The sequence below is a fragment of the Bufo bufo genome, chromosome 2, assembly GCF_905171765.1.
Source record: "Bufo bufo chromosome 2, aBufBuf1.1, whole genome shotgun sequence".
Lineage (NCBI taxonomy): Eukaryota > Metazoa > Chordata > Amphibia > Anura > Bufonidae > Bufo > Bufo bufo.
Window position 1 is genome coordinate 643,106,069 of NC_053390.1, and position 14,424 is coordinate 643,120,492.

The window sequence follows — 14,424 nt, forward strand, 5'->3', positions numbered from 1 at the left end:
GATATGTTCATTGACATCATAGAAGGTTCTTGATCTTTGAGACTGATGTGGTAAGACAAGAAAAAAGAAAGCAAGAAGGACAGATCTATGTCCTAAAGGAGTATTGTGTGTCTCACATGCCTATCCAGCAATTCATGTGTTAAATAGGACCCTAAGGCGTTATAATTGACTTCACAGAGAGTATTAGTTTATTGAAACCAAACCTGGAATGATGGCTCTATCAATCTTCCAGAAAGGTAATTCCACCACAGACCTCACACAGAACAAGATGTTAGGCTACTGCTGTGTTGGAACAGCAAAACACACACACAAAAAAGTATAGTATAGTTGAATTTTGACAATTTATGGAACCCCATTCCACATTTCACATTTTAAGGATTTTTTTTTTCAGCCCGCAACATTCATTAATAATTTCCTTTGACAGTTCAATAGAAAGGGCTGCATTCTGCCAAGAACGGACTTATCTTTTCCAATTATAGTTACTTTTCGATACTAGAAATTCTACTATTTATGGCACAGTTCAGGCTACTAAGTTATTTTCCTTTACATATTCTCTTAAATGAAACCATCCCATGCTCTTCACCAATGGACAACACCAGATCATTTGGAAGAAATCCACACCGCAGTTGACCACATTCTTTAGAATCTTATTAAAATGTACATTGGCAATGAAACAAATGTCGGATTGGCTCGAGAAGAGTTTTGTTGTGTGTCTCCAAAGTAAAGGTTGGATATTACCTGATTCAGTTTCATTGTGGTGCTTCCTACATTTCAAAATAAAGTCACAAATGAGTTAACAACAATACCTGACCTAAAAGAAACCAAATAACCTCAATAATGAACCCCTATTGAGAAAATTCCAAGGTAGGAATTTCAAGAATAGGATCAAACACTCGAAGGCATGCATATTTAACCCACCTGCATATACATATTTTTTTTCTAATGCATTTTGTCTTTAGAATTTTGTTTCCACAGAACCTCACTAAAATGCAGCAGTTGACCATAAAATAAATTAAAATTCCTCAAATTCTATAGATACATACTTGTCCTGTAGATACATTTTTGCAAAAAATGTGCAACCAGCATGTTCCACTGCATTTGAGTTTATTGTTCTGTTAGCACTGATTTAAATATTTGTCCAAGTGAAACATACGTCATGTGCTTATTTTTCTCTGGTTTGTGACTTGCAGATATTTTCAGTTCCTAACAACACAGAATGTGCAAAAATCCTTGAGGAAATCAGATGTGCCTACTGTTCACCACATGCCCAGAATCTCTTCCATCCTCCAGAGAGCACCGAGACATTTGAAAAGCAACTGGTGGTCCCTACCTTATGCAAGGACTATTGTAAGGAATTCTATTACACATGCCGTGGACAGATACCAGGTAATGGGATTACTTTATCCAAGCTGGAGAAGGAAAACATTTGTGAACTGTAGTTGCTATATACTCAAGCAATCCTCAGTTTGTGGGAGAGTGAAATACTAGCAAATCAGTGCTACTGTGTCAAGATGTCTCCAAATTTAGTTGACCTATTATGTTCTTCCCCATATCCAGGGGCGGATTGGCCATATTCCTTACATGGAAATTTCCCGGTTGGCCGATGCCTAGGGGGGCGGCCAGTGGAAGTTTTTGGAGATGTCTTTTTGTGCTGCTGGCAGTATTTTGTCATGGACTCTGGTATTTGGCTCTGTTGGAGTAGTATAATGTCCCAGAATATGGTACTGCTGGCCATGCCTTCCATCAGTGTGAACCCAACTACAATATGGGGCCACTTTTAGTATTTTTTCCACTTTAAGTTCCCAATCCGCCCCGCCCATATCATAATAGGGCTATGCACTAGATCTGGTTTTCATGTAATGCAACATTTTAAATGAAAACGTGTGAGTGTTAGGGAACTTTCGCACTAGCGTTTTTCTTTTCCGGTATTGAGTTCCATCCTAGGGGCTCAATACCGGAAAAAAACGGATCAGTTTTATCCTAATGCATTCTTAATGGAGAGCAATGCGTTCAGTATGCATCACTTCAGTCCCTCTTACGTCTTTTGGCCGGAGAAAATACCGCAGCAAGCTGCATTATTCTCTCCAGCCAAAAATCCTGAACATTTGCCGGAATGCCGGATACGGCATTATTTTCCATTAATATGTATTAGTGCCGGATCCGGCATTAAAATTGCCAGATTGGCGGATCCGTTCTTCCGGTCCGCTCATGCGCAGACCTTTAATTCTGTGGAAAAAAAAAATACTGGATCGTTTTTCCCGGATGACACCGGAGAGACAGATCCGGTATTTCAATGCATTTGGAACTGCCTGCCGTAATCCTCTGATGAAAGTGTGAAAGTAGCCTTAAATAAAAAGATCTTTCGGGAACATACATTTTAAAATGACTATAATAGCCTCCTTCCGTTGTCTCATTATGGTCCAAGAATCAATGCCATCTCATGAATCAATATGTGGTTATTGATAGTGGATGATGATCCATGGCTAAGCTGAACTATCGTAGAGAACTTCAAAAAAACTGTCATAAGAGGGTTCAAAACATCAGAAATAATAATGTATGGGGGCGGGGGGGTGAAATAAATATAAAGGTTTAAGGAGTTGTCTCCCTTCAGCAAATTTATCATGTAGAAAAAGTTAATACAAGGCACTTACTAATGTATTGTGATTTTCCATATTGCCTCCTTTGCTGGCTTGATTTATTTTTCCATCACAGTATACACTGCTCATATCCAGGGGTTACAACCACCCTGCAATCCATTACCGGTGGCCGTGCTTGCACACTATAGGAAAAAGTGCCGGCCTCTCTGGTGGCCGGGCCAGCGGGAGCACACATGGGTTGGTGCTTTTTTCGATAGTATGGCCACTGCTGCTGGATTGCAGGGTGGCCATAACCATGGAAACGAGCCATGTATAATGTGATGGAAAACTGAATCCAGCCAGCAAAAGAAGGCAATATGGATAATAACAATACATTAGTAAGTGCTATGTATTAACTTTCTGTACATGATAAATGCCATTTGCTGAAGTAAGACAACCCCTTTAATGTTTAATAATATTAAATTACAACCCATATAGGAGCCTTCAGTTAGTTGCAGACAGATTGTCAGTCCATAAGAACAGTGGTTGCCGCACAAATGCAAATCTTATAGTTATGCTACCATTTGAATTGAAAAAAATATTCTATGGGGGGTTATCTATCATGAGAGTAATATTTGAATTCAGTTGGCGCATCTTTAAACCTAGCACTTTTGTCTAGAAATGCTACGCCAGTTTTTTATGCCACCCCACTACTGCAGTTGTGTCTCACCTTTTTTTTCAACATTTTTAAAAGTAGGGGTTCATTAAACTTACAAGATGAAAAGTAGGGGTTCATTAAACTTACAAGATGAAAAGTAGGGGTTCATCAAACTTACAAGATGAAAAGTAGGGGTTCATTAAATTTACAAGATGAAAAGTAGGGGTTCATTTAACTCTGTCCCTTAGTTCCATTATGCACATCCCTGTTGACATGGCAGATCTACTAAATCTATTGCATTGAAAATATTAAATCTAGAGCGGGGAAACTCAATGTCAATTAAAGTGATATTCATTGTTTTTCATGCTATTGTCAGTAGGTTGGATCGGCATTGATAAAACATGTGAAGCGGTAGTTGAAAAGTTTATGACTGTTATATCTTTATCAACCTCAGATTAGTGCTGTATGCAGCGTGCCCGGGAGAGGATGGGAGTAGTAGTGCTCTCTGTGGCAGCTCAGGCTGTGTTGCTCCCTGGGCCGAACACTGAATGAAGGGGCACAACCCATCTTCCTCTCAGGTTACACTCTGTCTCTGTGGCCCTCTGCTTGGTGGTAGTGGAGGTTCCCTTGGTGTATGTGAGTTTTGGAAGTGCAAGCAGGGATCCTGCAGAGGGGCCATGTAATGCACGCTATGGTGATGCAGATGGCATTGATGGCAGTGCATTAATGAGACTGGTTTTAGTGCTACAAGTCCACTTTACTAAGTAGTTGGCATAAAGAATAGTCTTTACAATTAGTATATGCAGTTTCCCAAGGTTGTGTATAGGATGCAGTATGACAAGCTGGGGCGTTGCTAGCGTCTCAAAAGATCCGGGGCCCAAGCCCCAATGAATATGGCCCAGTTCTCTAAATCAATCCTCTTCCCCCGCACACCGCATTTTCTTGTATTTGCTATACAGCAGCACATACCTGTCACATCCAGTGCCTCCAGGTGACGTCTCCTCTGATGTAGATCTTCTCTCTCATCATCTTCTCCATTTGGTCCAGACAACTTCTTTCAGCTGCACCTAATCTCTGCAGAGTGTGACACACAGACATCTTAGCTTCCTAACATTTCTATCATCATCTCCCAACCTGGAGTCCCCACAGTGTTCTTCTGCTGCTCGCTGTGCTCCACAATACCCCCAAATACTATCCTGAAGAAATATGAGCGCCCCCCATAGTAATAGTGCTCCTCATAGTCCCACCAATAGTAATTCCCTTCTAGAATGCCCTCATTAGTAATACTACCCCCTACAGTGTCCCCAACCGTGATAACGCTCCCCAAGAGTGACCCCATTAGTAGAAGAGCCCTCCAGTATTAATAATACACTCACAGAGCCCCCAGTAGAAATAAGGCCACATATTGTTCCCCCAGTGGTAATAAAGGTCTCTACAGACCCCTCAGTAGTAATAAGGCCCCCATAGTGCTCCTAGTAGAAATAAGGCAGATCTATAAGTCCCTCCTATAGTCCCCACTAGTAATAAGAACACCTATAATGTCCCCTGGATTTATAATACCTCTACAGTGCCCCCAGTATTTATACTGTCCCCTACTGTTATAATGCTCAGCCTGAAGTGCCCCCAGTATTTATAATGCCCCTTGTAGTGCCCCCTCTAGTTATATTCCTCCCTCCACCATACAGTCCCATGTAAATAACATCACACCATCTCTCCAGCCCCCTCCAATATACAGTCCCATGTAAATAACACCCCTCTCTATCTACAGCCCCCTCCAAAAAACAGTCCATTGTAATCAACATCACCTCTTCCCCAGCCGCCTTCAACATACAGTCCCATGTAAATAATATCACCCCCTCCCCAGCCGCCTCCAGCATACAATCTCATGTAAACATCACCCAATCAACATTAAGTTCCATGTAAATAACATCACTCCCTCCCCCAGCCGCCTCCAACATACAGTCCCATGTAAATAACATCATCCCCTCCTTTAGCCGCCTTTAACATACAGTCCCATGTAAATAACATCACCCTGCTTCAGCCCCCTCCAACATACAGTCCCATGTAAATAACATCAATCCCTCACCCAGCCCCCTCCAACATACAGTCCCATGTAAATAACATGACCCCCCCCCCAGCCATCTTCAACACACAGTTCCATGTAAATAACATCCCTCCCTTCAGCCCTAACATACAGTCCCAGTTAAATAACCACAAATCCCAGCATTGCTCTGCCTCTCCCTTCACTTACCTCTCCTCATGTAGCAGACCTCACTACAGCTTCTTCCCCCAGGACTTCTTCTTTTCACTGCCGTCTTCTCCTGCACTGGTCATATGACTGCGACATCATCACAGGTCCTTCTCAACCACTGCCTGTTTTACTTGGTCACATGACCTGCGATGTCATCACAGGTCCTTCAGCTCTTCCAAAGCATTAGATTCAATTGTCTTGCGGTCCTGAGGAGGGCAATACAGTTGTATCTAGCTGGCAGGCAGGCCATTTGGGGCCTGGGACAAAACATCAGGGGCCCAGGCCCGAATGTTTTAACCTAGCAACGCCCCTGATGACAAGTAAAGTTCCCTCTGAGTTCCTCTCTGCATAACCTGTACAGTCTTCTCAAATCCGGCCAAGGGGTGTTGTCTTTCACTCTCTCACAATTATTCAATTTCTTTCTGCTCACAAATTTGGCACTACAATGTACAATTCTATTTGAGCTTTTTCATTAAGTATTTCTGCGTACCAACTGCAGCCTAGATGTTTGATAGACGGCCAGCCTGTGTCTTAGGTATTCCAGGATTTCTGAGGTATATCGCCCTGACCAAGATGCAGGAAAGTCTATAGCCCACAGTGGAGGCATCACCTTCTCTGACAAACATTCAGCACTCTCCCTTGCAAATAGCTGATGTGCACTCTCTTAAGTTCTGTTTTTCTCTCTCAGAGGCTGTCACTTGTTCCACAGAACTGTTATCTCCCTGGTTAGCTCTTCTGCTATAGTTACTATTGTCAACATGACAGGAAATGGTACACAAAAATTTATTATCTTATTATTGAACAATATATCTGTATTTCCTTTATTTCAATATATCATTATTTCCTCAGTCAGATCCCGTTAGCAGGTTCTAGCCACTGCTACAATCAAGGCAGTTTAACCAATGTCAAAGTGACTTCAAACTAAAACTACATTGTTACTTGGGGATAACTGTACAGGGTGGGCCATTTATATGGATACACCTTAATAAAATGGGAATGGTTGGTGATATTAACTTCCTGTTTGTGGCACATTAGTATATGTGAGGGGGGAAACTTTTCAAGATGGGTCGTGACCATGGCGGCCATTTTGAAGTCAGCCATTTTGAATCCAACTTTTGTTTTTTCAATAGGAAGAGGGTCATGTGACACATCAAACTTATTGGGAATTTCACAAGAAAAACAATGGTGTGCTTGGTTTTAACGTAACTTTATTCTTTCATGAGTTATTTACAAGTTTCTGACCACTTATAAAATGTGTTCAATGTGCTGCCCATTGTGTTGGATTGTCAATGCAACCCTCTTCTCCCACTCTTCACACACTGATAGCAACACCGCAGGAGAAATGCTAGCACAGGCTTCCAGTATCCGTAGTTTCAGGTGCTGCACATCTCGTATCTTCACAGCATAGACGATTGCCTTCAGATGATACGAGATGTGCAGCACCTGAAACTACGGATACTGGAAGCCTGTGCTAGCATTTCTCCTGCGGTGTTGCTATAAGTGTGTGAAGAGTGGGAGAAGAGGGTTGCATTGACAATCCAACACAATGGGCAGCACATTGAACACATTTTATAAGTGGTCACAAACTTGTAAATAACTCATGAAAGAATAAAGTTACATTAAAACCAAGCACACCGTTGTTTTTCTTGTGAAATTCCCAATAAGTTTGATGTGTCACATGACCCTCTTCCTATTGAAAAAACAAAAGTTGGATTCAAAATGGGCAACTTCAAAATGGCCGCCATGGTCACCACCCATCTTGAAAAGTTTCCCCCCTCACATATACTAATGTGCCACAAACAGGAAGTTAATATCACCAACCATTCCCATTTTATTAAGGTGTATCCATATAAATGGCCCACCCTGTAGTTTGAGATGCCTCCATGTGTTGACATCTCTAATTAGATATCTACACAGTGTAAATGAAGGTAGCAGGTGGGCACAGCTTGTGACGTCACTTTCCTGTATGCTCCATTCTAAATCTGGGAGAGGGAAGAGGAGCAACATGGGGAATATATGAGAGGTTTTTATTTTATGCCTCTGGACAGGTGCTTTTCAGTACTTTACTTTATAGTTGTGACAGGTTCAAGTAAATCGCTCCTACAATTCTTAAATGGGTTGTCCAATGTAAATGAATATTTTCCCAGGAGAGGTAAATGTGATAAAAAAAAGAAACAAAGTTATACTTACCACTTTTCTCCCATGCTGCTTCCAGCATTGCACTTTGCTCCTGCAGTGTTGATAACAACTACCTGGCTGCAGCGACGACGTTCTGTACACATCTTCTCACCATGCAGCCAATCACTGGCCTCAACAGTGTATGGCATGTGACTGTTGAAACCATTGATTGGCTGCAGAGGTGAAGTGGTATGTAGAGGACATAGATAGGAGAACAAACATAAGCAAGGAGAAAAAAGTAGTAATTATGACTTAGTTATTTATTTTATCATATTTACTGCACCTGAGAAAATAATCATTTGGCTTAGACAACCCATTTAATGCAATAATCGATGACTTGCTACCCTTAAGCAACATAGCCTAGCTGTGTAGTACAACTTTGAGGGGATTAAAGCTGGTCTGAAGTGTTAGTGCAAAGAAGATCAAAGACAAAATAATGAACATAGTTTTGTTTAAAATTGTGTAATGAACTAGAATTTTTTTTTAGCATAATTCACGATATTGTGTTTGTTATTAGATGTTGTTCCTGCAAAAGCAAGTCTACTTTCATAAGTTTACTTTAATAATTGCACAAGAATAACATCAGTGAAATACAGTGATCCACCATATGAAATCAGAAATTCTGGTATCAGTACTGGTGTCCTGTACAGATCTTCATGATGTTCTGAGATCAGAGGAAAGAACAGAGGAAACCAATTTGGAGCAGATGTTTGCGTAAATGATTTACTTTTCGGCTGTCCGTCTGTTAGCTTTCTTCCATTCAAATGATGTACTGTATAATTTTAATTCTTTTGTTTGAGAATAGTCCAAATTCTAATTTTAAATCAGAGCCAATTAATTCCAGAGTTAATTAGTCCTAAGGTGGCCCATATGCATTAGACAGAAGTACTGTATGTTGATGGCTGAATAAATGATCTTCTGTGACACCGTTGTACGTAGACATTCTAATCCATATTTACCATTACAGTCATTCACATTGGTCATACTTGTTCAATGACATTGGGTGAAAGACCAGCCATCTTTCTGGAAACAAAAGATCTTTCATGCTACTTTTAGTAGAAAATTTCAGACATGGCCAACTTCAATGACTGTCATCAGTCCACTAAATAAATTATTTATTGATCAGATTAAGACTAATTGTAGCCGTATTTTACAATGATTATCTATGTCCATGTCCCTTGGTTTAGTAATATACAAAGCACAACAGAGAACCTCAAGAAGGAAATTAGAACCCCTTTGAAGACTGCTTACTATGCATTTATGGTATTTGCAACTTGTATGTTCCCTTAGTTGGCATGAGACTAGAAAACCACCATCTTGAATAGGACTATGCTTGGTTGTATAAGTGAACTTAATGATTTCCACCCTGGTCGTTGTGTCCACCTTTACAGTCAGTATCACAGCCATATGACTTATTTCATTTGGCATGAGATTGTGTCCATGTTCATGGATGTTGAATATCTTATATACCGTTAGTTCCATTATAAAGAGGTAAAATATAAAAGATAAAACTATGAGGTGTAGCTTTATCTGTGTAACAATATTGTTATGGTGGTGACCCTTGCCCACAGCTGCTCTGCTCCCCCTGCTGGGTACGGCAGCCACTTGGCTTACCCACGCCCCTCACCTGGTCTTCAGCAGCTCGGATCCGCTGACATCCCTCTCTGTCTACTCTGGGCCCAGCTACCAGAGAAGTGCTCTACATAGGCTGGGGCCTGCTCCTTGGCCTGCCATTAGGGTGTGCTTCCTCTACTTTTAAAGGGCCAGTGCACATGCACCCTAATTTTCCCCAGCCAATGGCTGGCTACCTTGATGTACTTTAGGCACCTTCCCTATGGGAGGGTGCCTGAGCAATAGTTTTTCTAGTCTGCCAGACTTTGCAGAAGTGCATTTTATTCCATCTGGCTACTCACGCTCAACCTTGGTCGGTCTGACTACTGGATTTTGACTCTTGCTGATCCGACCTCTGCCTGACTATCATATTGACCCTGTGCGCCTGCCTCAACCTTCAGCCTGAATACTGGATTGAATGTACTCTGCCTGCCCTGACAGCTGTTCCTGACCACGGTTTTTGCCTGATCCCTCAGTGCTCCACACTGGTTTCTCTTGAGCCCCGTGGGTCAGCTGGAAACCAAACTAAGACTATTCTAAGAGGTAGCAGCCTGGTGGTTCTCCTGCAGCGAAGTCCAGATGTCTGTAAAGGGGTCTAAGGGTGTGAAGACCTAGAATATTGAGGGAAAATTTAACTTGTGGTGTTAAAAGTTTAAAATCATGCCACATGCCATACTTGTGCTTTAATTTGTGACTTTTCACTCCTTTCGACGCTTTTGAGTGGCAAGAAAACTGAGTGAGTTTAGCAGGAGGGACATGGCCAACAACAGCCTGACAAATTTAATGCCTGAAGATTGCACAAAAAGCAGGAAAAATCGATGCCAGCTCGGTTCTCTTGCTTTTCGACACCCTAAGATGATTTAAATGTATTAATAAGCGTGTGCCTCCTAATAACTTTGGTGCATTTCACACCAATGGTCTTCAGTTTAAGACTGCAGTAGGAAAACCGCCTGTCTTTATAATTCAGCCCCATTGTGCTTCTCAAACAGTTGGATGGCAGTTGGCGGTGCATATATGTCTCCAAAAAGGTACTCTTGCTTATTGTTTAAAACGCAAAATTCAGCAGTAACCATGTCACACAGGAGTATTTTTGTTGAAGGGGTTAAGGTGATTCAGAGGAATAAGGCTTGAGAGAATGATGGAGAAACACAGGAGCCAGAGCTGCTGGAACCTCACTCCCCAGATCAACATATGTGGTGACGAATGACAAATTTATTTTTCTACAAAGGCTGTGTATATGTAAAACTGCTGAAGTGCATCAAGATGTCAAGTGCTTTCTGTGACCACCCAGGCTGCTCTGAAGGATAACCAGATGAAAGCATAACTTTAGCACTGGACAGAGCCATGCTGCTCTGTATGAGAAGAAGAGAGGGAAGTGGTCACACACTGCACAATCAAGGAGAGTCAGATGCTAATAATTAGTTGAAAAGCCTAGAATAAGAGATAACCATGGCAGAGATACATAAAGTTGGGAGGTCTTCAATATCATTATATTTTTCATTACAGATTTTTTTATTATTCTTAATTTTTCATCGTTCCTTTCCTAATTTTGTGACAGAATTGTAAAATAGCTGCAATATAACATGATATAAGGAAAACTTATGCTGGAGCCTGGCAGTGAGTCATTGACATTATCCATTGGTCTTCCCAATTGGTCATGTATCTGGGAGGATTAAGACACTTCAACCAAGATTGGCAATAGAGATCTTATAAGTGACAGTGGGGTGTGGGTAGGTTATGTATGTATACCCTGAGCCCAAACTTGAAATTTTAACAAACTAGAATCCACCAACAATCTTATATGTATTGTGTTTAGCAGTTCCTCTGTTGAAAGGTGATTTTAGAAAAATTAGAGTCCAACAGGATTGATTTTCCAGTCCAATCCATATATACTGTATCTGTTGCTTCTTGTTGCATTCTCTGTTGATGTAACAAGTTCAAAAATGGATACCTGTTGACCAATAATATAGCACTGCTGTTACAAGATCTAGTGGAAGCCTAATGTATTGTCTCTATTTGACACCTTTACAAGAGCAAATTTGATCATCATTTTTGCATGTGATAGATATATTTGGGAAGAGCTCTTTGGTGAAGCTTATAATACTAAACAACCAGTGAGTTCCAGAGTTAAAGGACTCTGTAGAATCTTCCGTATCTTTGCTGATACATTTCACTTCTTGTAAACTGATTTGATTAGCAGTGTACATAAAACGCTTTGTCAGATTGACAGAAATCGCCATACTGAAAGGCTACAATGTGATCCTTTTATACACTTCTATAACTTATAAGTAGTTTATTTTGGTTAAATCCCTGGTCATTTGTATTTTAGTGTACCAGTGCTTGGTGTTCAGTATCTTTGTGTCCTATCCTTTCAGAACCAGTTATTTGTTACTTCATGCAGTTCCTGGTTGTACTTGGTTGTTTGGTACTCCAGAAAGTCCTTGTTTGGTACTCCAGAAAGTCCAGGGTATACTGTTACTGACAATGTTCACCACGCTAATGCAATTGAATGTACTCCAAGTTGTTTAATGCCTGAACCACAGTGAGCAGGATCCCAGGAGAATAATGCAGAGAAAAGGGAGGATGTCCAGCACCAAACTGTAAATCTTAAAATCTACAAGATCTAAACTGTAAATCTTAATCTACAGGATTTCATCCTGTATCCTGCGGTTGCACGCCACATGTTTTTATACATACCATTAAGTTTGGATTTTAAGTTTGCCACAGTTTGGTGCTGGATATTCTCCCTTATCTTTTCACTGTTACTGACCCTGATTCCAGTGCTGTGCAACAATGAGCAGCTGCCGCTTGACCGTGGCCATTGGTAGACAACCAGATGCTTCTTCTCCTCTGGTTCTCTCTTCCATATTATGTCTCAGCCTCCTGTTTTGCCTGTGCAGTAGCACCTGGATGGCCAGGGCAACGGGTGCTTATGGATGGCATCTGGCCTGGTGACCTATTTAAAATGATATATGTTATCTGGCTCTTGTTCCTGTGCATTTGGATTGCTATTTCTATTGCCCCAGTTCCTAAGCCAGGCTTTGATGCCTAACTATACTCCTGTCTTGTCCATTGTATACTCTGCCTGGTACTTGTAATACTCCTTTTAGTCTTGACTCCTGGCTATACCTCACTGTGCTCTTTCCTTTCCCACTGAAACCTCTGCCTAGTACTTGCTGTGTTACTCATGGCTGTTCAAGACTATGTATGCTCCTGTTTGCCCATTAGTTACTTTACCTGTCACTTGTACTGCTATTCCTGGACCTGACTCCTGGCTTACTCCAGACTTTGCTCATGTGTCACCCCTTGGACTCTTCTTCCCGATCACTCTCTTGGTGATGACACTTGGCTCTGACCTGACCTTACAGCATCATTCTCTGATGACAGAATGAGTGCTTGCTCCACATGACAGCAGAAGTATCACAGAATCCAGTGTATATGCCATAAAAGTCATAAAAAAACAGCTTTTTACAGAAAAAGCTTTTTGAGCTTCAGAATTGTGTTCTGTTTCCACAGCTCTCCAAAGCCCACCCACAAACTCTAACATTTCTAGACAGAGTCTTTTCTGTCTTCTGCAAGAACCTCTGAACCACAGAGGTTGTCATTTGTCAGCAGGTGATAGCCGTAGTAGTAGTGGGGCTGAGGTCTGACAGCTCTGTTCCCTGGCAGTTTCCGTTATGAAAGCAAGGGAGAAGACTCACCTCCACAATAGAATGAATGAATGCTTGAGGAGACGTATACTCCAGACACATTTTGGAGGATTTCTCCTGTTCTATTGTTTCTGGCACATGGGAGTTTAACCTTATATTACACTCTGTTTTTCATGTTATGATTATGAAAAATTCAAGTCTATTTTCTCAATTCTTTTAGATATGAGTCCTGTGTACAAAGAGTTATATACTTCTTAACCCTTAGCCTATCAGTTAATCACATTATTACTTGTGCCAATAATGACCCCGAGAAAATCCTAGAAATGTGTCCGTATATATTTCTAGTGCAATCAGAAAGGGGAGGGGTTGCGTAGCGGCATGACGTAGGACGTGCGGCGGCCCCGCCCCCTCGCCTCGCCTCCTTGCTGGACGCTCCATCGTCCCACCGCCGAACACCGCTTGTCCTGGAGGGATGCCGGATGCCGGCTGAAGTTGGTGCGCTTCTCGCCACTGTCTCCTTGCTCCTGCTGTAGCCTGCGGACGCCGATGGATGCCTATGTGACCAGGTGATCTCCAGCTGACGTCGCCCTATCGCCAGTGAGCCTTCAGATGGTTGGCCTGTGGTTCGGATGTCCGGGTGAAGTGTGGTCGGCGCCTGTGATCTGGTGACATTTATTCAGTTATTTATCCCTGCTGTCTTAATGGTGGATAATCGCCAAGCGTGGTGGAGTTGTAACATCAGCGCTTTAGGCGCTACTGCAACACAGGAGTTCCCGTCTTTTGGGGGGCACGTGTGACTCGCCACAAGACTGGGGTGCCCTTGTGAAGTGCGCTTTTGTTGATCTGCCCTTAGAGCGGTGTTAATTTGGCGGTGTAAGGACACAGGCATTGGACGTATTCACTCAGTCCCTTTAAGTACCGGTTTGGGCAGTGGGTGTGCGGAGCAGGACCCCCCCCTGTGGCCCTGAGGGAGTCGGTGCCACGGGTGGGAGAGCGGAAGGGCGCACTTGGTGCGAGCAAGAGTGCCCCAAGCCCGGCTACGGCCGCCGAGCTGCCCACCGTACTGCTCCAGCTGGGCAATTAATTGGCTGTCTCGATCCCTGCACTACCTCTGATGGGGATGAAGAGTGGCTCCTTGTGAGAGAGGGAGAGACCATCACGCCATAGTGTTTTCCCCTGCCCGCTCGGCAGTATTCATGCTGTCCCCTCCTTGAAAGCTGAGAGTAAAAGGGTGGAAGGCTGGTGAGATCTTCTGGGATTGCCCCGCTCTTGAGTGGGATGTATGCAGATTTTCTTTCAGCAATTTAACCCCGGATCCCACTATATGTTCTAATAGATACCAACTGTCGATTCCCTGGAATGAAAGGAGTGGTGTATATCTCTGCTATAACAACACATACGCTTTTTTCTCAGTTTAACCTCTCTTCCTCTGTAATATTCGGTTGTTCGTTACGTTCTGACAAATCTGGTCATAGTTGCATGCTTTTGATTTATTCAGCA

The 14,424-nt window shown here is 42.3% G+C and overlaps 1 protein-coding gene across 2 annotated transcripts in view; it reads left to right on the forward strand.

The window, feature by feature from the left end:
* Positions 1-14,424, forward strand: part of LOC120990009 (hedgehog interacting protein) — a 121,381-nt gene that overhangs the window by 6,770 nt on the left and 100,187 nt on the right. For both annotated transcript variants that reach the window (XM_040418506.1, XM_040418507.1), the window contains exon 2: positions 1,191-1,386. In XM_040418506.1, the coding sequence (XP_040274440.1) occupies positions 1,191-1,386 (196 nt within the window). The remainder of the gene's footprint in view (positions 1-1,190; positions 1,387-14,424) is intronic.